The sequence below is a fragment of the Notamacropus eugenii genome, chromosome 6, assembly GCF_028372415.1.
Source record: "Notamacropus eugenii isolate mMacEug1 chromosome 6, mMacEug1.pri_v2, whole genome shotgun sequence".
Classification (NCBI taxonomy): Eukaryota; Metazoa; Chordata; class Mammalia; order Diprotodontia; family Macropodidae; genus Notamacropus; species Notamacropus eugenii.
Window position 1 is genome coordinate 326,746,138 of NC_092877.1, and position 25,353 is coordinate 326,771,490.

At 36.7% G+C, this 25,353-nt stretch overlaps 1 protein-coding gene across 10 annotated transcripts in view; it reads left to right on the forward strand.

Annotated features, from left to right (window-relative positions):
- The window catches only part of AGFG1 (ArfGAP with FG repeats 1), a 95,963-nt gene that overhangs the window by 39,523 nt on the left and 31,087 nt on the right, over window positions 1-25,353 (forward strand). For all 10 annotated transcript variants that reach the window (XM_072618061.1, XM_072618060.1, XM_072618064.1 and 7 more), the window contains exon 3: window positions 20,977-21,092. In XM_072618061.1, coding sequence (XP_072474162.1) covers window positions 20,977-21,092 — 116 coding nt within the window. The remainder of the gene's footprint in view (window positions 1-20,976; window positions 21,093-25,353) is intronic.

Here is a 25,353-nt window from a genome sequence, read left to right on the forward strand (position 1 = left end):
GGTAATTCCTCTGTTCCTATAAAAGCCATACATACACATTGAGTGGGTAATCATAGGAATATAGATTTAGAGCCAGAAGGAACTTTGAAGATTATTTAGTTCAGCTCCTTAATTTTACAGTTGAGGCAACTAATAAGTAAGATCCCAAGAAACAGAGACTTGTCCAAGGTCACGATGGCATAGTAAGTGGCACAGGTAGGACTTGAAACTAGGCTTTTCCCACTGTAGCACATGGCTTCTCAAAGACAAAGGAGAAATGGTGGCAGGCCCCCACCCCCTGAATATTTAAATCTCTGTGCTGTAATGCTCACAATCCTTGTGACTCAGGGGTTCTACAGAGGTCTAGGTTGTCATCTTGCCCCACTATGTGATGTGCTCTACTGCCTGCGCTTAGCCCTTCAGCCCCAGAAAACTTCACCAACAGGGCAGAACATTTTCAGACTTTGATTTTATAGGATCCTAGGCAAAGAACTAGATAAGAGCAATGACGTTAGAGACCCCTAAGTCTTTGTTTTTTCTGGAGTAGGGAATTAAGGCCTATGATAGTAAGGTGGCTTTTTGAAGGTCATACAGGTAATATGTAGTGGTATTTGAACCCATATCTTAAGGAGTCCAAAGTGGTATTCTTTTCCTTTGCACCAGGCTATCTTGCTGCAATTGGGGGCTTCTGTGACTTACAGCCAAGGGAAGAAATACTTGAATAGTATTCTTTTTCCTAATTTATTTCCAAAGTGACAATACCATAAAGTATTTTTGGAAGAGATTTTTTTTTGTGTGACTTTTGGCATGTCACCTTTACTCTCTTTGTTTTTTTAAAATTTATTTATTTATTTTAAGTTTTCAACATTCATTTCCACAAAATTTTGAGTTCCAAATTTTTTTCCCCATCTCTCCCCTTCCCCAACCCCAAAATGCTGAGCATTCTAATTACCCCTATCACCAATTTGCCCTCCCTTCTAACATTCCTCCCTTCCCTTATCCCCATCTTCTCTTCTGTCCTGTAGGCAAGATAAATTTCTATACCCCATTACCTGTATTTCTTATTTCCCAGTTGTATGCAAGAACAATACTCAACAGTTGCTCCTGAAACTTTTGAGTTCCAGCTTCTCTTCCTTCCTCCCTCCCCACCCATCCCCACTGGGAAGGCAAACAATTTGATATAGGCCATATATGTGTAGTTTTGCGAATGACTTCCATAATAGTCATGTTGTGTAAGACTAACTATATTTCCCTCCATCCTATCCTGCCCCCCCATTGCTTCTGTTCTCTCTTTAGACCTTGCCCCTCCCTAAGGAGGTTGACTTCTAATTGCTCCCTCCTCCCATTGCCCTCCCTTCCATCATCCCCCCCACCCTGCTTATCCTCTTCTCCCCCACTTTCCTGTATTGTAAGATAGGTTTTCATACCAAAATGAGTGTGCATTTTATGCCTTGCTTGAGTCAAATGTGATGAGAGTAAGCTTCATGTTTTCCCTCTCATATCCCCCCTTTTTCCCTCCACTGAAAAGCCTTTTTCTTGCGTCTTTTATGAGATAATTTGCCCCATTTCATTTCTCTCATTCTCCTTCCAATATATTTCTCTCTCACCCCTTAATTTCATTTTTTTAGATATGATCCCGTCCTATTCCACTAACCCTGTGCTGTCTCTCTCTCCCTCTGTGTGCGTGTGCGTGCGTGTGTGCGTGCGTGTGTGTGTGTGTTATCCCACCAGCTGCCCAGATGCTGAAAAAAGTTTCAAGAGTAAAATATTGTCTTTGCATATAGGAATGTAAACAGTTCGACTTCAGTAAGCCCCTTATGACTTCTCTTTGCTGTTCACCTTTTCATGCTTCTCTTGATTCTTGTATTTGAATGTCTAATTTTCTTTTCAGCTCTGGTCTTTTCATCAAGAATGCTTGAAAGTTCTCTATTTCATTGAAAGACCATTTTTTCCCTTAAAGTATTATACTCAGTTTTGCTGGGTAGGTGATTCTTGGTTTTAGTCCTAGTTCCTTTGACTTCTGGACTATCATATTCCACGCTCTTCGATCCCTTAATGTAGAAGCTGCTAGATCTTGTGTTATCCTGATTGTATTTCCACAATACTGAAATTGTTTCTTTCTAGCTGCTTGCAGTATTTTCTCCTTGACCAGAGAACTCTGGAATTTGAGTACAATGTTCCTAGGAGTTTCTCTCTTTGAATCTCTTTCAGGAGGTGATTGGTGGATTCTTTCAATATTTATTTTGCCCCCCTGGTTGTAGAACATCAGGGCAGTTTTCCTTGATAATTTCATGAAAGGTGATATCTAGGCTCTTTTTTTGATCATGGCTTTCAGGTAGTCCCATAAGTTTTAAATTATCTCTCCTGGATCTATTTTCCAGGTCAGTTGTTTTTCCAATGAGATATTTCACATTATCTTCCATTTTTTCATTCTTTTGGTTTTGTTTTGTGATTTCTTGGTTTCTCATAAAGTCATTACCCTCCATCTGTTCCATTCTAAGTTTTAAAGAACTATTTTCTTCAGTGAGCTTTTGAACCTCCTTTTCCATTTGGCTAATTCTGCTTTTGAAAGCATTCTTCTCCTCATTGACTTTTTTGAACCTCTTTTGCCAATTGAGTTAGCCTATTTTTCAAGGTGTTTTCTTCAGCATTTTTTTGGGTCTCCTTTAGCAAGGTGTTGACCTGCTTTTCCTGCTTTTCTTGCATCTCTTTCATTTCTCTTCTCACTTTTTCCTCCACCTCTCTAACTTGATTTTCAAAATCCTTTTTGAGCTCTTCCATGGCCTGAGCCCATTGAATATTTATTTTGGATGTTTGGGATACAGAAGCCTTGACTTCTATGTCATTCTCTGATGGTAAGCATTGTTCTTCCTCATCAGAAAGGATGGGAGGAGATATCTGTTCACCAAGAAAGTAACCTTCTATAGTCTTATTTTTTTTCCCTTTTTTGGGTATTTTCCCAACCAGTTACTTGGCTTTTGGGTCCTTTGTCAAGAGTAGGGTATACTCTGGGAATCTGTGAGATTTCAGTTCCTCCAAGGTGGCACAATCAAGTGTGTACTGGTCTGGACTCTGCATAAAATTTTAATAGCACTGTTTTCTTTTGCTTTTCCTCTGTCTTCTGTGTTAGGTCAATCAAAGTATTCCCTAACTATGTACTTTAAAGCTTTGTCCTGGGCCCCTCTTTCTTCTCTACACTAGCTCACTTGATAACTTCATCAGCTTCCATGAGTTTAGTTATCATTTTTATGGACTTAGCTTTATATACCAAGACCTGTTCTCTTAAACTGCCTTTTCACATCTCCAGTTTTGTATTGGGCATTTAAATTCTGCACATCTAAACCAAAATTCATTATTTAATCTTTTCCTATAAAACCCATCCCTCTTCTTAACTTCCTTGTTGTTATTGAAAATACCATCAGATTTGCAGCATATCATCTGTTCCTCAGATTTGTCCAACATAACCAGTCAGTTTCTAAATCTTCTAACATTTTACCACCACAAGTATCACTCCCAGGCTACCCTATTTTTCTGCTGGATTTGGGCCCTTATCACTTCTTGTCTTAGCTGCTTGTAACAGTCAGTTCATTGGTCTCTGTGCCTCAAGTTCTCCTTCCTTTTCCCCACCATTTCATATACCACATAACTCCCAGTGTAATTTTCCTGAAGCACAGATCTAATTATGTCACACATTTACTCAGTAAATCATATTGTCTCCTTATTGTTTCTTGGATTGAAAATTTTTTCACATTCTAATGGGTGAAGACTACACAAAAAAAAGGGAGCTGGAAAATGGGGGTGGAGATGGAGATTTAAAAAAATGTCTATTATATTTCTGTAAGCACAGAAAACTTTGTATGTACAGTAAAAAACACTGCAGTTTATAACATACCATAGTCTTGACTCTGAGCCATGGTGTTCCTGGCAGCATTCATTGGCTTCATATGGCATGATGGCATGCGCAGTGCAAAGTGCTCATTGTGATATATTCACAACCAAGGCTTCATCTTTTTCTCCTAAGGGACTGTTTTGTTTTGTTTTGTTTTACTATTTTCAGTGCTTAGCATAGTACCTGATGTTATTGAATAAAAATGCCATAGGTCCAAGATTCTTCCCACCCAACCCCACAAAAAAGAATAACATAAATCAAAGCAATATGCAAATAAACTATATATTAATGAATGTATTCTATAATAACAACTTCATGTGATTGTTTAGCAATGAGAAATAAAAATATCCCTTGGCAGTACTTTCCTAATGTAGCTATGTCACCCTGGGGAAGTCCTTTAACCTCTCCGAGCCTTAGTTTCCTATGGGGCATAATGGAACCTACCTCTTAGGAGTATTGTAAGGATAAAATCAGATACTGTATCTAAAATACTTGGCAAAGCTTAAAGCCTGTATGAATGTGAGCCATTATGTTCTATTCTTTTCTCATAACCAGAGTAAAGATAGTCTTGTTTAATTATAAGGGATTGTATGTGTGACAAGCTTAATAAGCCAAGGTTATCATCAGTTTCTACAAATAGTATAATTTTCTTTTAGTTTACCCAATTTCTAAACAGAATTAAAAGGTGGGAAAGGAAAGAAAAATAAAGAACACAGTTTTAGCACAGTCTGCAAAATGTCCCATCCTATGCCTTGAACACACATAGTAGTCCCATCAGGCATGTAGAACGCAAGTCAGAAACTCATTGTTTCCTCTTAGGGGATGACCTGTATACTCTTTCTGGATGCTGGCAATTACTTTTTTGTTGTAGCATTATTCAATATTTTGCATTGCTAATATACAATAATTATTATTTATATTGTAAAGAGGGAAGCAGGATAGCACAGTGGATAGAGTCCAAGTACTAGAATCAAGAAAACCATTCAGAATCAAGTTCTGACATTTACTATCTTTGTAACTGACTATGGGTCAAGTTAGCTAAGCTCAGGGTGACCCCAAACACCTTTCTGCGAGTTTAAGTATCAGGGAGATGAATAGCTTTCTTTCCCCATTGAAATCTCAGGTCCAGGCATTAGGACTTTTTAGGAGATAATCTTTAGGTGAAATCTCATTAAATCTTGTACTAAGGCTAGTTTTTGAAATAGATTAGCATAATATTGATCTTTCACATGTATTTTTGAATACTGAATTCTTCATTATCTTTAACATGTTGATAATCATTCAAGCACATGACTATTTATAGCTTGCTTCTTCCCACCATGAGCAATCAAAGTTCCTACTGTGTGCCAGTACTGTTCTGGGCTCTGAAGATACAAATACAAAGAGGGATGTAATCTGTACTTTACAGGACACATACTGTCTGGGAGAGACAAGTAGTACATAAAAAATATACAGAATAAATATAAAGAGAATTTTTAAAATGAGGTAGTTAAATATAAAGTCGATGGGACACTTGCATGTTGGGGGATTAGGAAAGAATTATTATACAGCAGGGGTCCTTAATCTGGGATCTATGTGTACTTGTTTTAAAAACTATTTTGAGAACTATTTTTCAGTATAATTGGCTTCTTTTCTAATTTTGTGTTTTATGTGTTTGAAAACAGTCTGTAGGCTCTGCTAGACTGCCAAAGGGGTTTATGACACATAAAAGGTTATGAATCCCTCCTAGAAGGTGTCGAGTGAGTTCTCTTAGAAGGAAGAGAAGGGAATCTGTGAGGTGAGACAGAGTGCATTCTAGGCATGAGGAGATAACAAGTGCAAAGGCAGAGTTGAAGTGACATATGAGGAACAGCAGCAAGAAGGCTCATTTGACTGGAGCACAGAATGCAGGAAGAGGAGTGATGTATAGTAATCCAGGAAGGGTAGTTTGAAGCTGAGTTGAAGACTTCTAAAAGTCAAACAGACTTTTCCATAGGCAATAGGGAGCCACTGTAGTTTATTTTTGTTATTACACTTAGCCTAGTAATTGCAGGTGTACCTCTTTAATATTCTGTTACATTAAAAAGAAAAAAAAAGATGTTTGCATAACTAAAAATATTAAAAAGAATTTATCACGGGGGATAGAGCATTCTGTAGTAGTTTCTTTATAGGTTCATAGTTCAAATCTTTAAGGCATTCATTTTAATAATGTGGCCAAAATTGAATTGAAGAGGAAAAAATTGCAGTCTTCATGATGGCTGAAAAGTGAGTGTGCCTGGTTAATCAGATAATTGATTGGATTTCTACAAAATATCACTAAAAAATTGTTATGGCTTTTAAAGTTCTTTTTGGATGTTCCAGAAGGTATCTGAATTCTTGTTGAGTTGAGCCACCTCATCCTTCAGCTTCTGTTTGAAAATGTGGTTTGCCTCTGGGCATTCAAAATGTAGGGAAGTCTTTGGAAGACTTCATTATCAATGTCATGTATTACATTGACAGTAATTGAAAGCATAGTCACAATTAAGATCAGTAACACTTAATCCATGGCCTAGTTAGTATATCCTTTAAGTCTTACCACTTCACAGGCACACTCAGTTACCTGCTTAGGAACTTCCTTCCAGTTGTCAGTCATTGTCAGTTCTCATTTCTGGATTCATTTCCCTGAGAGAAACACCTGCCACATTCACTCTATCTTATACAACCTCACTTAAGTAGTCCCCGTGTTCTCCTAGAACCTGCCATGGTAACTTCTTGAGTAAATGCCAAGTTTTTTAGAGAAAAGATAATGAAATCCAATGAAATTGCAGTTGCTTCCAATCACCCTGTGCTTTGGCAGGCTGCTTGGTTTCCAGGTGATAGAGATCAGGATATCCCCTGGGTTGGAAGCTGCAGTTGTGGTACAGTTTGGTCTATACTTTACAATATGGATAATAATAAATTTGAAGACATTCACGTTCTTCTGTACTAGATTCAGATGATTCTTCCTTTTTCTGATGAACTCCTGTAGTGACTACCACAATCTTAGATCTTGCAGTAAGAAAGTAATCCTTATCTGTTACAGTTTTAGAAGTTTAGAAAAATATGCTTGTCTTCCAGAATTTCTTCAGCAAAGGCATTGTCATCAGCAAGGCTCTTTACAGACACACTGATGGCACAGGCAATACTGATTTATCCAGTACCCATAGTAGTGAGGTTATTTTTCCAGTTTTTCTACAGTTGTTTTAGGGCTGCTGCCTCCTTTTCTGCAACTGATGTAATCAGTTTTTCTTTAAGAGTAGCTTTGTTCTCTGCTTGAAGAGGGGCCAATTGCCTGTGATAAAATTTGTTCGAAATGGAAGATATCAGCTATGTCTTTCTCTTCTGGTGCCCTAGCCACAAGAACCACTATAGTTTTGAGTAGAGATATGACACAATCATATCTGTGCTTAAGGGAAGATCATGTTGATGGCTATGATGCAGAGCCTGAGATGTAGTTGGATCAAATCAACAAGCATTTATTAGATCCCTACTACGTACCAGTCACTGTGTGAAGTGGTGGGGATACAAAGAAAGCCAAAAAAATACTCCTCTCAAGGAGCTCACATTCTCATTTGGGAGACAACATGCAAACAAACACCTGTGTACTTATAAGCTCTATGTAGGTTAAGTTGGAAGTAATCCCAGAGGGAAGACACTAGGCTTGAGTGGGGCCAGGGAAGGCTTCTCACAAAAGGCAAGATTTTAGCTGGAACTGTGGAAATGCAGATGAGCTTCAGTAATGGAGAAATGAAAATGGAGGACAGTATTCCCTGATTGCAGAGTATGTGAAGGTGAGAAAGGTCCAAGAAGACTAAAAAGGTAAGAGTAGACCAAGTTGTGAAGGGCTTTCAAAAGCTACACAGGATTTTATAATTAATCCTTGAGTTAATAGGAAGCCACTGGAATTGATTGAATAGAGATGACATGGTCAGATTTGCATTTTAGGATGATTGTTTTGACAACTCAGTGGAGGATGAATTAGAGGAGGAAGCTACTTAAAGTAATGATACCAACCAGAAGACTGTTTTAGAAGTTTAAGATTAGAGGAAAGGGGTGAGTGATGAGGGCTTTTACTAGGGTAGTAGAAGTGTGGAGGGAAGAAGGGAACATAGGGCCTGGCATTAGATGAGATGTAAGGAGTTGCACATGATACCTAGGTTTTGAGCCTGAGTGACTGTGAATGGTCATCCAGGGGATGGTACTCTTAATAATAATATGGAAGTTCAGAAGAGGGGAAACTTTAGGGTGAAAGATAGATAGTAAGTTTCTAAATATTTACTAAGCACTTTGAGATGGGAGACTATAAGTCAGGAGAGAGGTTAGGGCTAGATAGATAAATAGATCAGAGAAAGATCTGATAATTGAATCCATTGGAGTTAATGAGATCACCAAGTGAGATTATATAGAGGAAGAAGAGAGGAGGAATCCAAGACAGAGCAAGGGAGGTGGTAGGGGGTCTTCACACTGGTTAGCTAGTGTGACTTGGTTGATGATCCAGCAAAGGAGACTGAGAAGGAGGGTCAGGTAGGTAGGAGGAGAACAGGAAAGAGCAGTGTCAGGAAAATTTAGGATAAAAATATTCAAGGAAAAGAAAGTGAACAATAGCATCAAAGGCTGCAGAGAGGTCAAGAAGGATGAAGATTGAGGGAAAACCATTAGCTTTGGCAATTAAGAGATCATTGAAAATTTTGGAGAGACCAGTTTCAGTTGATGATGTTGGTAGCCATTTTGCAGAGAATTAAGAAAGTGAAAGGAGAGGAGGAGGAGGAGGCACTTCATATAAAATGGAGTTCTCAAGTTTAGCTAAGAAGGGCAGGAAAGATTTGGGACGACAGCTAATGGGGTTGGCCAAAATCACGTGAGAGTTGTTTTTTAAAAAGTAAGGAGGAGACATGGAATAGAAAGACTTGAGGGAAGGAAGTAAATTAAGAGACCATTTCAGTAGTCGACATGAGATTATGAGGGCTTGAACTAAGATGGTGGCTGTTATGAGATGAGAGCAAGAACTGAATGGGAGAGAAGTGTTGATATAGAAACGGCAGGATTTTAGAAAATGATTGTAAATATGAAATAAGAGGGAGCAGTTGAGACTAGCACTGAGAGTAGTGTTAACAAAAATCTAGAGAAAAGAGACAATGTATTAGGAAAAGAATTTTCAACAGTGTCATACTAGAGATCTGGGAAAGGTTTTGTGACTATTAAATTTGGCAAATAAATAATTTGGCACCAATTTGGCAACTGATAACCATGGGAGAGAGCTGTCCCGTCCTCTAAACTGCTGTGTTTTCCTTCTGAAATTACTTTTTACTTACAATTTTATGTATCTTGTATGTACTTTATTAAAGCTTTTACAGAAGAGGAGGCATTTACTTCAGAGATGTAGCAAGGACAAAGAATATGTTTTCACCAATACCTCACAGAAACAATCTTCCTTAGCCCAACTTAGTTTTGGAGGAGAGTATACTCAAGTGCAGTTAATTAAGTACATACATCGAATTGGTCCCACCATGTTCATGTCTAAATTTAATATTGATATTAGAAGACTCCTTATCTCAGCTACCAAAAGATTGGGTACTGAAGGTTAGCCTGACAGTTACTTCTTGCTCCTTGGGGCACTGATGTTGAGCTGGGCGCAAAGCCTAGAGTCAGATGCTGGGAAGCTTGCATGCTTGTTCTCTTGACCTTTCAAAACTCAGAAGATCAGAAATTTCAGTTGCTTCACCTAAAATGGGAAAAGAAAAAAATCCACAAATGCAGTGGTCCTTGAAGGGTCTTTCCTTGAAATCAAAAGTCTCAAAACACCAATTCAGACCATCTGAAGAAACTAAGTTGAAAAAACATTATCTGTACAATTTTTTTGGCATGTTGCTTTCCCCATTAGAGTGGGAGCTATTTTAGGCCATTGGCTGGGTTGATTTTTGTTTGTTTTTTGCCCTTTTGGTATCTCTAGCACTTAGTACAATGCCTGCCACGTCAAAGGCATTTAGTAAATGCTTTTTGATTGCTTGCTTGGTTGATATCAGGTCAAAATTTTAAATAAAGTGAACCTCAAAGTAGGAGGGGCTGATAGATGATGGTGGCAAATGGAGAATCTGTAAGTAGCAGTGGTAAGAAAGGAGTATTTCATTATAAGATCAATGTGTTTTTGGTGGGGATAGGGAGTAGGAATACGGGGTAAGAGGTAGAGTATGGGGTGGGGTTGGTGAATGAAAAGTACATCTATTGCTATAGAGGTCCAGGGATGCAGTGTCCTTTGGGCAAAGCTAGATTTCCATAAAAGCAACTAGATAGAAATATGAAAAGAAGGAAAGTTTGGAACTCTGCTGAGCACAGTGCAAAGGGTGGGGGAAGTAGAATTCATATTGAAGTGGGACATGGGTGGAATGGAGGTGAGGAGGATGAGGATGAAGGAATGGGTTTTGGGGGGTTGGAGAGAAATTGCTTCTAGGTATCTAATGATTAAGTTGCACAGAGATAGGGAGAATAGCAACTTCTGGGAGTTTGCTGCCATTGGGCTAGTAGTGGGTGGTATACCAATTGTAATCATAGTCTTGATGGCAGTCTTGTTGCTTGGCAGAGGGCCAGGAATATAGGACTTCTCTTGCTCCTCTTGCAGTTTTTCTGCACTGGGGGCTTGAGGGATGGAGAGAGTGGTGGTGGTGTCAGTACACAGGGACTGTCACACTCTGCCTTGATTTCATGCTTGTTTTATCCTGATCTTCCATCATTCCATCTCTATTAATGCCTTATTCCTTTCAAACCTGTTCCTCCTCCTCATCAGTAATTCTTCTAGATCATCACTCTTACTCTGGCTTCACTTTTCTCCCTACCTGGTCTTGGTTTAATCTTTTCACTGACTGATTCTCTGCAGTGGCTCTTAACTGTGTGTAGCCTGAGAGCTCCAGAAGCTACTGCTGCCCCAAGGCCTACTGCTTGCTTTCAGAAGCTCAGTCTGCTGCTCTTTTGCAAGGGTTTTTTCTGTGCTGAACTGCACTCCACTGTCTTTCACCCTAGTGTGACAGACCTTTCCTGCTGACCTTTTAAATTGTTTTGGGCTGAAAAATGTTTCACCCAGTCCTTTTGTGGGTTCTGCTGCTCAAAATTCGTTTCGAGGCATTATTTAAAGTTGTTTGGAGGGGAATTTCTGAAATATTTGTTTTAAAAAATTTGATCTCTATCTGTTTTTGTATCATTATTTCCATATATATTATGTATCTCCGCTTTGGGAGAGCCATTCATTGTTACAAAGTTTAAAGAAAGAAAAACGTGTAATTTAGTGCAACTACCCAGCATATCCAGTGAAGCTGATGTCACATGCATTATTCTACAGCCATCATTTTCTCCATCCCCTCCAGTTGAAGGAATGGAACTATTCTGCCTTTTCTGGAAGCTTGGCCACTATTCAAAGAATGTTTTTTTTTTCTTCCATTAACAGTGTTGCTGTTTTTTATATTATTTTTCTACTTCTGCTTGCTTCACTTTGTTATTAGTTCATATGTCTTCCCAGGATTTCTCCATATTTACTTCTTCCTGGCTAGTAATACTGTATTGTATTCATGTACTAGTTTGTTTAGTCAATCACAATTCAGTGGCCTTTTTTCTTCCTGTTTCTTTTTATAATAGTCTGGTTTTTTTTAGCTCCTTTTCTTGACTTCTACAAGGTATATGGGGTATTCAAGGAGGACTAGTACCTCTGGTTTGGAGGGCTTAGTAAGCCCTTCTCAGGACTGCTTACCTACCTCTGGTGTCCAACTGTCACCCTACTTTCACCTGTGGCTTAAGAAACTATAGCATGTGCAGTGGCCACACCCTTGTAAAACCTTTTTGACAGACAGGCTGAACCTGGTTGAGGGTAACTGACAAGACTCAAACCTGTCCATAATTTAGGGGGATGTCTACCCCAAGCATGTGAACACTTCTTCCCGTAAAATGTGCAGATAGATAAGAAGAGTTTGTTCCAGTGATCACAAAGGCAACTGAAGCAGGCACTATGGAGCTCTTAGAGCTTGGTCATATATGAAAGATGCCAAGGTCATCCACTGCATCCCAGGCCATCATTAGTCCTGACTTTTTTGTCAAAAGATGTGATGCAAGGACCCTCTCAAAGTCTCTCTGAGGAACTTTAGAATCAATTGTGAGACATGAGAAACACTGGCACAGGACTGGCCAGTATGGTATTTCTGTATCAAAGAAGGCATTGTGCTCTTTGAGCAAAGCAGAATTTCAGTAGCTCAAAAGAAATGTGAGATGTACAGATTTAGAGACATCTGCATTCCAAATAGTCATATGAATTATTTGTGCCCAACTTGTGGTAGAACCTTCAGAGCTCCTATTGGTTTGATCAGCCACAGTTGAACATAGTGATGTCATTTTGGTTGTCTTTGAGTATGAAGGACACCACAAGTAGTTGCCTTAGATGATAAGGGTAGATGGGTAGATGGTGAAAACTCTCTACTACTGACACAATTCAAGTATATCACCAAGGCTGTAGTTTTAATTTAAGCCAAGTGTCTGATGACTATATATCATTAACTTGCCACCAAAGTAACCAAATATTAGAATGAATTTTTAAAAAATATTTTTCCAAGTACCTATAAAAAACAATTTTTAACATTCTTTTGTTTTTAAATTTTGAGTTCTCAATTCTCTCCCTCTATCCTCTTTCCCCCTTTGGAAGGCAAGCAGTTTGATACAGGTTATACAGGTGCAATCATGCAAAACTGTTTTCATTATCGGTTGTGTTGTGAAAGGAAGCAGACCCCTCCCAACCCCCCCCCCCCCCCAAAAACAAAAAACCCAGACACACAAAAAAAGCATACTTTCATCTGCATTCAGACTCCCATATCTTTCTCTGGAGCTGCATAGCATTTTTCATCATAATCTTTCAGAATTGTCATTTATCTTTCTAGTGCTGAGAATAGCTAAGTCATTCACAGTTGATCATCACACAGTATTACAGTTACAGCGTATAGTGTTCTCCTGGTTCTGCACATTTCACTTTGCAACAGTTCGTGTAAGTCTTCTCAGGTTTTTTTTGAAAGTACCCTGCTCATCATTTCTTATAGCACAATAGTATCCCATCACAATCATATACCACAGCTTGTTCAGTCATTCACCAGTTGATGGGCATCCCCTCAATTTCCAATTCTTTGCCATCACAAAAAGAGATGCTGTCAACATTTTTAAACATAGAGTTTGTATTTTTTTTTTTGGTAATTTCTTTGGAATACAGACCTAGTAGTAGTAGGTTTTATAGCCCCTTGGACTTAGTTCCAAATTGGTCTTCAGAATGGTTGAATCGGTTCACAGTTCCACCAATACTGTATTAGTATCCCAGTTTGCCACATCCACTGCCATATTTATCATTTTCCTTTTTGGTCACATTAGCCAGTCTGATAGGTGTGAGATAATTCCACAGAGTTGTTTTAATTTACATTTCTCTAATAGTGATTTCAAGCATTTTTTCATGACTATAGATAGGTTTGACTTCATTTGAAAACTACCTTTCATATCCTTTAACCTTTTATCAGTTAGGGAATGACTCATATTCTTACAGATTTGACTCAGTTCTCTATATTTGAGAAATGAAGCCTTTGAAACTTGCCATAAAATTTTTTCCCCTAGTTTTCTGCTGTCCTTCTAATCTTGGTTGCATTGACTTTGTTTGTACAAAACCTTTTTAATTTAATCAAAATTTTCCATTTTGCATCCTGTAATGCTCTGTTTGATCATGAATTCTTCCCTTATCCATAGATCTGACAGGTAAAATATTCATGCTTCCCTGATTGCTTACAATATATGTAAGCAATATACGCTTTGTGTCTAAATCATGTACCCATTTTGATCTTATTTTGGTATAGCGTGAGATATTGGTGTATACTTAGTTTCTGCCAAACTGCTTTCCATTCCCCAGCACTTTTTTCCTCCAAATAAGTGAGTTCTTGTCTCCAAAGTGGGGATCTTTGCATTTATCACACACTTAATTATTGTGGCCATTACCTGCTAAATGTGGTGTACCCAGTCTATTCTACCAATTCTTAACCAGTACCAGATTGTTTCAATGATTACCACTTTGTAATACAGTTTAAAATCTGGTACAGCTAAGGCCACCTTCCTTCACCTCATTAATTCCCTTGATATTCTTGACCTTTTGTTCTTCCAGGTGAATTTCATTGTTTTTTTCTAGCTCTATAAAATGATCTTTGGCAGTTTGATTGGTATGGCACTGAATAAGTAATTTTTTATTATATCAGCATGACATACACAAGAGCAATTATATTTTTCTAGTTCAGGTCTGATTTTATTTACGTGAAAAGTGTTTTGTAATTGTTCTTGGGATTGTCTTGTCAGGCAGACTCCCAATTATTTTATATTGTCTACAGTTATTTTAAGTTGAATTTCCCTTTCTGTCTCTTGCTGCTGGACTTTGTTGGAAATATGTAGAAAAGTTGTTAATTTATATGGGCTTATTTTACATCCTGTAACTTTGCTAAAGTTGTTAATCATTTCAACTAGCTTTTTAATTGATTTTCAAGGATTCTCTAAGCATACCATCATATCATCAGCAGAGTGATAATTTTGTTTCCTCATTGCCTATTTGAATTCCTTCAGTTTCTTTTATTGCTGTAGCTGGCATTTTCTAGTGCAATATTGAATAATACTGTAGTTCTATTAATGGACATCCTTGCTTCCCTCCTGATATTATTGGAAAGGCTTCAGGTTTATCCCCATTACAGATAATGTTTGCTGATAATTTTAGATAGATGCTATTTATCATTTTAAAGAAATCTCCATTTGTGGAATGGATGTTTTAAGTACAAATCTCACCACTATTGGAACCGCATTTTAAGGCTAAACAATGGATGAGTCAAATTGCTATTGCTAATAGTTAATTCTTAATTGTAATTATTGTCATCAGTAGATGAAAAAACTAGTACAGTGGTTCTAGAATAGCAGATAATCTTAAATTTACATGTTAATTTGTTATATTTAATAAAAGTATTATGCTTTATCTGGGAAGAAATGAATAGGCTGACCAACCTCATTTGTAAAACAGAAAGGGTAGGGCAAGATTAGCAGTATTACTTAAATTTTTTTTTATTAATTTTTTTGTTTTCAGTTTTCAGCAATCACTTCCATATGTTTTAAATTTTCTCCTCCTCTCTCTCCACTCCCTCCCCAAGATGGCATGGAATCTTATATGAGTTCTACACATACATTCTTATTTAAACACATTTTCACATTAGTCGTATTGCATAGAAGAATTAAAATGAATGGGAGAAACCATGGAAAAAAAAGCAAAACATAGCAAAAGAGAAAATAGTCTGCTTCATTCTTTGTTCAGATTCTGTAGTTCTTTTTCTGGATGTGGATGGCATCTGGCATCAAGAGTCCTTTGGAAATGTTTTAGGTCCTTGGCATTGTTGTGAAGAGCTAAGTCTATCAGACGAGTGCTCACACACTATGGCTGTTACTGTTTATAATGTTCTCCTGGTTTTGCTCATTTCACTTAGCATCAGTTTGTAGAAGTCTTTCCAGGTTTTTCTGAAGTCCACCTGTTCTTCATTTCTTATAGCACAACAGTATTCCATTATATTTATATACCACAGCTTGTTCAGCCATTCTCCAATTGATGGTCATTCCCCCGATTTCCAGATTTTGGCCACCACAGAGAACTGCAATAAATATTTTGGTACATGTGGATCCTTTCCCCATTTTTATTATCTCTTCAGGATACAGCCCTAGAAAGTGTTTTTGGTGGGTCAAAGGGTATGCACTTTTGTAGCCCTTTGGGCATAGTTCCCAATTGCTCTCCAGAATGGTTGGTTCAGCTCACAGCTCCACTAGCAATGAATTAGTGTTCCAACTCTCTCACATCTTTTCCAATATTTATCATCTTCCTGTTTTGTCATGCTAGCCAGTCTGATAGGTGTGATGTGGTGCCTCAGAGTTGTTTTGATTTGCATCTCTCAATCATTAAATCACCATAAATCTAAATCGATAGTGATTTAGAGTATTTTTTCATGTAACTATGGATAACTTTAATTTCTTCCTCTGAAAACTCCCTGTTCATATCCTTTGACCCTTTATTTATTGGGGGATGATTGTATTCTTGTAAAATTGGCTCAGTTTTCTATATATTTTAGAAATGAGACCTTTATCACAAGATGCTAGTTGTAAAACTTCTTTCCCAGCAGTATCACTTTTGAAAACAAAAAAGCCATTCAAGCTTTGTATAAAGTTTGTATAAATTCAAGTAAGTTTGTATAAATCCAAATAAGCTACTTCATCATGAAAGAAACTAGCAAAAGGAACAAGTCATAAAATGAAAAAAATTTGTCAGTGCTACTATATTAATTTTCATCTCAGTGACAGAGAAAGGAACTATATTTGTGTGCTAACACCCCAGGCCTGAGAATGTTGCGTACTGAAGTAAATGAATTTGGGAAGATTGGCCGAATCCAGATGAAGTAGCTATACTAGAAACAACATAATCTTTAAAGATTTGAGAAATTGCTTTATAAGATATTTTAGGGAGTGGTAGATAGTAAAAAGGAGTGGTGGTGGGGAATCAAAGATAAAAGATAATATCTGTCCCAGAAAAAGCAACATCAGGAATTACCAATCTGTATGTTTATTTTCTTTTTCATCTTTATGAAACCTTTATGAAAATGACCTGCATTCATTTTGAGCTTAGTAACAGACTTTTACAAATAGCTGACCACATCTTTACAGTCACAGAATTGTGCAGAAAAGTGCAGAAAAGACATCCTATGCATGAGAGACTACTTGTTAGGGAAGAGACTTTTACAGCTGCATTTTACATCATACATTATTTACTAGGTGTTTAGCACACACTATTAAAACATAGTAAGACAAATGTGTGTTCATCCTTTGTTGCCTAAGAAGACCATGCCATCAGACTTGCTCTTGACTTTGTTTTGACTGAGGGAGGGCTGTGCAGGTCACCAGCTTCACTTTTCCTCCAGAACCATCTGAATCCATTTATCAGGATGACTGGAGATGACCCAGGATGAGGCAGTTGAGGTTAAGTGACTTGCCCAGCGTCACACAACTAGTGAGTGTCAAGTGTTTGAGGTGAGATTTGAATGAACTCAGGTCCTCCTGACTCCTGCACTGGTGCTCTAGAGCTTACATTCTGTGCTAATAGAGTTGGGATGGAGCATGGTGTGGAAATGCCTAGGAAGTAGAGTAGGGCCCTGATGAGAAAAAGGCAGAAGCTGACTTATCCAGACCTAAGGACCTGGAGGCACAGGGATGATGATGGAGATGGAAGTAATAGAATGATTTAGGAAAAGAGCCAAATGTTTTTTTGTAATCATTAAAAAAATTAATACAGCAGAATCTTGTATTCTCTGTACCTTTCAGTGTACCACTTTTAAAGATGTGGTCTGCTAAGAAATCATTTGTGAAATTCTGTCTGACCTCATATTTTCTCTAAGATGCCATCAGTAAATATTTTAGATCAGTCTCAGAAAGATTTTGTGAAAATGAAATGTTATTGATGATAGAAGGAAGTTTCCTTCTAGTTCTAAAACCATAATTCTCCATCACTTTTTTGGATATTAATGTCATTCTTGATCTTCTAGTCCTTTCAGTATTGTGTTACCTCTAGCACAGATTTCTTTGGTGTGTTTACTTAATTGTATGGCCTAACATTTTTTTCCTAATTTCATTGTCAGTGACATTTCACTTTTATTCTGTAATTCATTAGGGACTATAGTGTTAGTGGAACCACCAGATTTGAACTCTCCCATTAATGATAAATTATTAGAAAAGTGTACTTTTTTCCCTTCCATTTTCTATTTGTTGTCCTCTGAGTTTAATGCTTTTTGGATGATCTCTTTTTTTTTTTCCAAGCCTTTTGTAGACTTGTTTTTTATTCTGGTACTTTTCTTTGATGATGTAATAGTGTTTGTGATCTTTTATCATCTTCCTTCATAGCGTTTTTGCAAGTGAATTTGTATTTTGAACTGCTGACTTTAATATAACTTTGCATTACATTATTGGGTATTAAAATAAACATGTATGGCACTTTGGTTTGGAAAATCTTTTTGAATTCTTTGTAGAATTTCTATGTCATTTGGTTTATACCATCAAGTAATTCCATCACACCTTATAGATGTTGATACTTAAGTTGTAGTTATATTTATTGTATCTTTTACATTCTTTTATTTTTGAACCTTGAGAATATTAAAAATAATTTAAATATTTCAAAATGATATGGACTAAGTAAGATATAACAAGATTTCTTTGCTGGAATAAGGTCAATCATCTATGTTAAGCGCTAAGATGATATATCAAATTCTAATCTTTCCTGGCCACATTGCTGCACATCCTGCTCCCTACCTTTCCCCACAAAGTTAAATTTTTTCTGATCTGCTTAGAACAGAAACTAATCATCTACTCAACTAAGATATGCCTGGTCAGGAGGCTTAGAACTTCATCCTGACTATGCTGTTAGCTGGTAGTTTCATCATGGCTAAATAACTTAAACCTCTCATTCTTTCAATGTATGTAACTGTTTAAAAAGAAATGGGATTATTTGAGTTTAATTGTAGTTTCTAGTGTCTCAGTTATGTGATTATACTTATTTGTTAGCTTGGTGCTTAGTAAATATTTGTTAATTGAACATTGGGAATCATAAAACTTTAAAACTGGAAGGGATTTTGAAAGGGACCTTTGTGCCCAGGAAGATTATTGCTGCTGTTTTATGGAGCAGGCGTGCACAACATAGGGCTTGTGGCCGCCAAAGGATTTTAGGCAGCTGTCACATGACCTGTGGCAGCCAACCATCGTCATTCTGTCTCTATAGTTTAACCTATGTGCCGCCTGAAGAAGTTTTGTCTGTTTTAATTTTGGCCCCTACCTACTGCCAAGTTGTACAGGTCTGTTATAGAGGAAGATTTTGAGGCATAGATTTTTTTCAAGTAAAAGTTTTTTGATGTGTTGTTTTTTATTTTACATCACCAAAATGCCCCCTGATATCTCTGTCTCCCAGAGAGCAGTCCCATATAACATAATGTTTTTTATGACAAAAAATAAAAATGAGGGAAAAAATCAGGAAAAAAAACCTGATCAGTACATTGAAAAAGTCTAAAAATATGTGCAGTAAATCTCACTTGTTGATCTCTCATCTCTGCAGAGGAGTGAGGAAGGGATATCTTTTACATTGCTTCTTTGGAGACATATTTGCTTTTTGTGATTTATTACATTTGCTTTTTTTTTTGATGGTGGTGGTGGTAGTTCTTTTCATTTCGTTTACATTGTAGTCATTGTGTATTTTGCTTTCATGGTTCTGTTTGCTTCACTGTGCACCAGTTCATGTAGAATTTTCCATGCTTCTCCGTATTCATCATATTCTTCATTTCTTAAAGTACATTAACAGTCCATTAGGTTCATGTACCACAATTTATTTAGCCATTCCCCCAGTGGGTGGGATTCTACTTTGTTTCCAGTTCTTTGCTCTCACAAAATGTGTTGCTAAAATACTTTGTATATGGAAACTTTGTTCTTGTCCGTGATTGTAAGGATAGCAGTGTTTCGATTTGCATTTCTTTTATTAGTAAACTGTTGGTAGCCTTCTTTCATGTGGTTGCAATTCTTTTGAGACCTCTCTGTTGTTCACATCCTTTGGCCACTTCTCTACTGAGGAATGACTTTTAGTATATGTGTGTATTTGTATGTGTATATGCACATGTATATACATAAATGTATACACGCCATTTCTGTGATAAGTATTTGATATTCAGTGTATAAACAATGAATACACATGTACACATGTATATGCATGTATGTGTGTATATTTGTGTATATATACATATATATATAATATATGTATATATACACACACACACGTATGTGTGTGTGTTTATATATCTTGGATACCAGTAGAGAAATTTGATTTTAAGTTTTTTTTACCCTTTTGACTACTCTTATGCTTGGTGCATTAATTTTGTTTGTGCAAAAGTTTTTCAGTTTCATGTAATCAAAGTTGTCTCTATCCCATGTTTGGTTAAGTATAGATCTGTTTCAAATTTGTGAAAGACATATGGTATGATATTAAGGTCACATCCATTTGCATTTTATCAGATTGGGAGTTTTTCCTTTAATATTTTATGTTTTCAGAATTATGGAATGCCTGATTATTGAGATCCATTGTTTCTGATTCTCTCTTGTCTAAAATTGATTTGCCTTTATGATGACTTCTGCCTCATGATAGTTTGAGGTTTGCAGTATTATTCCTACTTTGTCTCTACTTCTTTTCGTTGTTTCCCTTGTTTTTCTAGTTCTTGTACTTTTCTAAATGGATTTTACTACATTATTGAATTCTGTAAAATATCAGTTGTCATTTTTTTTATTATATCACTACAGCCCATTCATGAACATTGAACATTCCTCCAGCTATTTCATAAGTTGTGCTTTGTTTCTTTGAGAAGCACCTTGTAGTGAATGTATACATGTATTTTATGTGTTTTGGTAGATTGATCCCCAGATATTTTATAAACTTCGTAGGTATTTGGAATTTTGTCATGATTATGTAGAAATGCTATTAATTATTTTGAGGGCTTGTTTTGTAATCTTCAGTTTTACTGAAGCTTTTAATTTTATAATTAATATTAGTATTCCAGATATTGTAAGTGGCTTGCTTGCTAGTCACATAGATAGTTAGTGGCAGAAGAGAAACAAGAATTAAACTTTTCCTGCTTTCCCAGTGCAGTGCTTTTTCTACAGTACTACAATCAGTTATTTACTTGTTCAGAATATTCCTTTGTTACTGATAAGAATTTGAAAGTGAATATGCATTTAAAGTTGTACCTTTCTCTTGGCTATTGTGAATTGTATAAGCAAAATTAAGTTATGAGCTTTTGTCTTATTTCGATTTCAAGCCACATTGAACTACTTAGTCATTGAGCAGGACTATTCAAAATCTCTTCAGTTTCCACTGGGTGATGTACATTTAAGATTATGTTACAGTAGAGGAAAAGTAGTTCTTCAGGTAGTAAGAATGTTTGCTTTATGACATTTATTATTCTCCTTGTGAAATTTTGCCAATAAGAATACTGTATTTTTCTTATTTCTTTTCACAGGTGTGTAAACAAATTTGGCTAGGATTATTTGATGATAGATCTTCAGCAATTCCAGACTTTAGAGATCCACAAAAAGTGAAAGAGTTTCTACAAGAAAAATATGAAAAGAAAAGATGGTAAGTAGTTCTTTGCTGCTTCAAGTGATGTGTGATTTCATCTAAGGGGATTCTTCCTACTGTGCCCAGATAGACAATTTCATGACATGCCGTGGCTAACATTTTTGATGAATCTTTCTTAACTAGACTTGGAAAATAAACATGTTTTCAAATTCATTGCTGGGTTCAAACTTGAAACCTTTCAGTTTGGATAGGAATAGTCAGAGGTTGAACCTCATTTATATCACCTACAAGAAAACAGGGTTATCATGGTGCCATGGTGAGACATCAAAATAGGACTTTAGTGGAGAATATTTAATTTATAGTTATAAAAAATTAAAACTAAGAGGAAGGCCGTTTTGAATTCTAAAACAAATGGAATAATGTATGTAAAATAGTCTTAAAGCAACGTATAATTTGTTAGGTACTATTTTAAAAGAAGTGCAATTGCATTGCTTTTCTCCAAAGATGGGTAGCACAGTCCTTGTCCACTGTTGTAAATGACTATACTATATCTGTAGGTTCCTTGCTCTTGAAGTCTAGAGCTTACTCTTTGCTCCTAGCCAAAGGAGTTGTTTCTTCCTTTTAGCTTTGGATAAACTGTATCCTTTTTGGATCTACCTTCCATGTATATTTTTTGCTGCATACTCTCTACCTACTCCAGTATTCCTCATCTTGGAGTTGTTAAGGGTTTCAAAGGTCATCTAGTCCAACCTATTCCTGAAGAAGGAATCTTTGCTATAGGATTCTCAACAAGTAGTTATTCAGGCTTACTTTGAAGACCTCCAGAGATGGGGAGCCCATTCATTACCTACTCTAGAAGTCATTTCATATTTATCCAGTTTTGATTTTTAGGTAATATTTTCCTTATCAAACTGAAATCTCTTTCTTTGTAACTTCTACTCATTGGTCCTGGGTCTACTTTCCTAGGGCCAAGAACAATACAAGTAATCATTCTTCTATATGACAGTCTTCCACATATACTTGAATATTACTACAAGGTCTCTTGCTAATTTTTTTCTTCTCTACATTGCTTCCCCCATTCTTTAATTGAACCTGATATGACATTGTAATCTCTTTCCTTCCTTTTTCCTATACATATACTTGGTGATTTCTCTGTGTTCTTCATAAATGTGATCCAAAATTCAACATGGTGCTCTGTGTGTGGTCTTAATCCCAGGGTTGATAATCTTCCCCATAACTATACATCTGTTGATACAACCTTAATTCATAATAGCTTTTTGGGTGGTGGTGGAAGGGAGCAATGTGTCTCTCACATTATCTTGTTGACTTACTGAACTTGCCATCCACAAGTCATTTTCTCATGGGCTATTTTTTAGGTACGTCTCTGAATCTTGTTCTTCTGAGATTGATTTTTGATCTCTTGCCCCCTAGATGTAGAATTTTCTATTCCCATTAAACAGTTTAAGCTTGGCTTGACATTTTAGCCTGTTGAGGTCTTTTTGGATTACTGTTTTGTCAGCCAAGTTAATATTTATCTCTCCCATCTTGCTGTTACATATTTAAGCATCTTTTTTATGTCTTCCAAGTTTATGGATTAAAAACATTGAACAGAATAAGATTTAAGGACAGATCCCTTGGGTATCACTATTGACCTTCCTCCAGGTTTACATTAGTAATATGTTGCTTTATTCAACCATCTCTGGATTTTTCTAACTATATCAATGTAACCTATACCTGTTGTATCCCTTAATGGTGAAAGACATTTTACATTGTTGAAATCTAGTTACACTATATCTATGCTATTTTCTACTCTACAAGTCTGGTGGCACTGTCAAAAAAAGGAACATGAAATTAGCCTGGCACAGTTTTGAATAAACTAGTGTTGACTTGAAGTGACCATTGGTTCCCTCTGTAAATGGTCAGAAACTAACTCTTTAAAAACGAATTTTAATATTTTAGCAGGAATAAACGTCAAATTTTCCAGCTTGTAGTTTGAAGAATCCACAGTGTTTCCCCCCTTTTTTAAATAGCATTGAGCAACATTTTTACCTGTCTTTCCCTCGGACCACACTCCCATTCTTAATAGTTCCTCAGTGATTGACAATGTCAGCCATAGAACCCAACTGTTAGGACTTTCCTCCTCTGTGATCTTTATTATTCTGCCAGTGCTCTCCAGGTCCAGAGTACTGATTTGGTGTTAGAGACCTGGGAAGTTGTCAACAATTAAAACCCTACTCAGATATTTGATTGTGAAATGAAAATAATTCTTAGTCCTCAAAGGCTCCACCAACAGAAGGCAAACTCAAGGTAAAGCATACATAGTTAGTACTGTACTAGAAGCCTTTGGTAAAATCTGAGAAAGTATAGAAAAGGTTCGTCACCTAGGCAAGCCACTTGGTGATGAATTATTTGGCCATGTCAGACCCACCAAAGGAAAATACAAAGTGGGCCTCAGTTCATCCTGTGTGTCCCCTTTCTGCTTCTGTAGTGACAGTGTCCATACTGGGAAAAGAGGACAGGATACTTAAAACCACAGGAATTGAATCTTAAGAATCTTAACTTTCTTATAAATGAAGCCATAAGGCAAAGGAGTTGCAGGAAAATGAAAAGATTGTTCACATACTCCCCTTTGAGGAGCAAATAAAAGGAGTTGTTAAAGTTGGTTTTTATCTTGTTTTCAAAGGTAACAAGAGACATTATTTCAAAGAAAATTTGATTATCTTACATTGCAGTGCTGATATGTATTTTCAAAATGGCCACCATGAAGAAAAGAAATGGAAGATGGACAAAAAGCAGACATTAACTTTGACTATTAAATTTTTAAAGATACTTAGCAGATAGAGCCCATTTGATACATTGAGGAAACCAAAGAATTTAGGAGCTGCTTGAGTCAACAGACATTTGATTTCCTAACTAAGCAGAGAGATAAAACACCGGGGGCAGCACCATCAGTTTAGGCCATAAACTCATTTATTAAATGTTTTGAAGAATACTAAGGCTGTCTTATTTGGACTCGTAATATCACCATCCTTTTTCTGTTTTCTGGGGAAGTAGAAATTCCAGTAAAAAATAAAGATGGAAAGGGCAGATGGCTTAAACCTGGGCATATATGGAATAGGTCTCTACAAACGTGACACAGTTTGGACTGTATGGAGGGCTTGCTTTTCAATATATCTGAAAGACTGTGAAAATACTAAGGGCTTGGAATAAAATCTCAGATATTGTTTCCCCAAAAAGTTCATGAAGAACATATTAATAACTGTTGTTGCCCTATGTGCTTAATTTCCCTTTTCTGTGAAATTTGTATGAAAATGTTGTGTACATATATTGTAGGCATTCTTGATTAAGGTATGTGAAGGGGACAGATGGGTTTTTGTAAAGCATATTCTTTATCCATCTTACAGTTGACTTAAATATATAGTGAATATGAAGTCCCACTATTCTTTATAAAAAAAGTATTTGATTGAATAGAGCAAAACACTGCCTTAAAAACTTTCATCCAATATAATGCCTCCCATGCATAAGTCAGAATTATAGAAGATCCAGTGACATGTAAGAAGGGGTGCATCATTTTATTTGATGACCTTCTGATTATCAACAAATAAGACATAAAATGTGGAGACATTTGCTCAACCAAAGTGTTTGCCAGTGTCATGGAGGGTGTCTAGCATAGAGTCCAAATGGAAGAAGGATTGCTCTTTGCCAGTGACCATTGTACTGTTTTTTTAAGCACTGGAACACTGGCAAAACTTGTGAGGTAAATTCCAAAATCAGTCAAAAAAGCACAGAAGAAAAATCAAGTGGATGAAGAATGCCTGTCATACAGACCATTATTATACAGTGAAATGGATGTTATCAGAGAGATGTATAAAATAGGCAAGTTGGGGAAGGAGGGAAAAAGCCCTGTAGACAGCCTTTTTATGTTGGTATGGGAGGGAGTGTGTGCTCAACCTCTCTACTTGCTCGTGTGTGTGCACACATATTTGCATACACATACACACACACACTCACTTACACACACCCACTATGTAATCAGGCTCTCTGGAACATTTGTGGGAGGAACACTGACAAGAGTTGCACAGGGTAAGAATACATTGCATTGTGCACCAGTGGAGGGAGTACTCATGTGGATGAGATCATAGATCCAGCAAAGCATTTTCATTAAGGACAGAAAAAAGCAAGATTTGCTTCTGAATCAGAAATGTACATGGGAAGATTATGATTGCCTATTTTTAATGTGCAGTTGTCTTTTGAGGATGTTCATAAACATACAGGAAACAAGGTTCCTCAAAGCTTTAGGATGGTTGGTAGATTATTT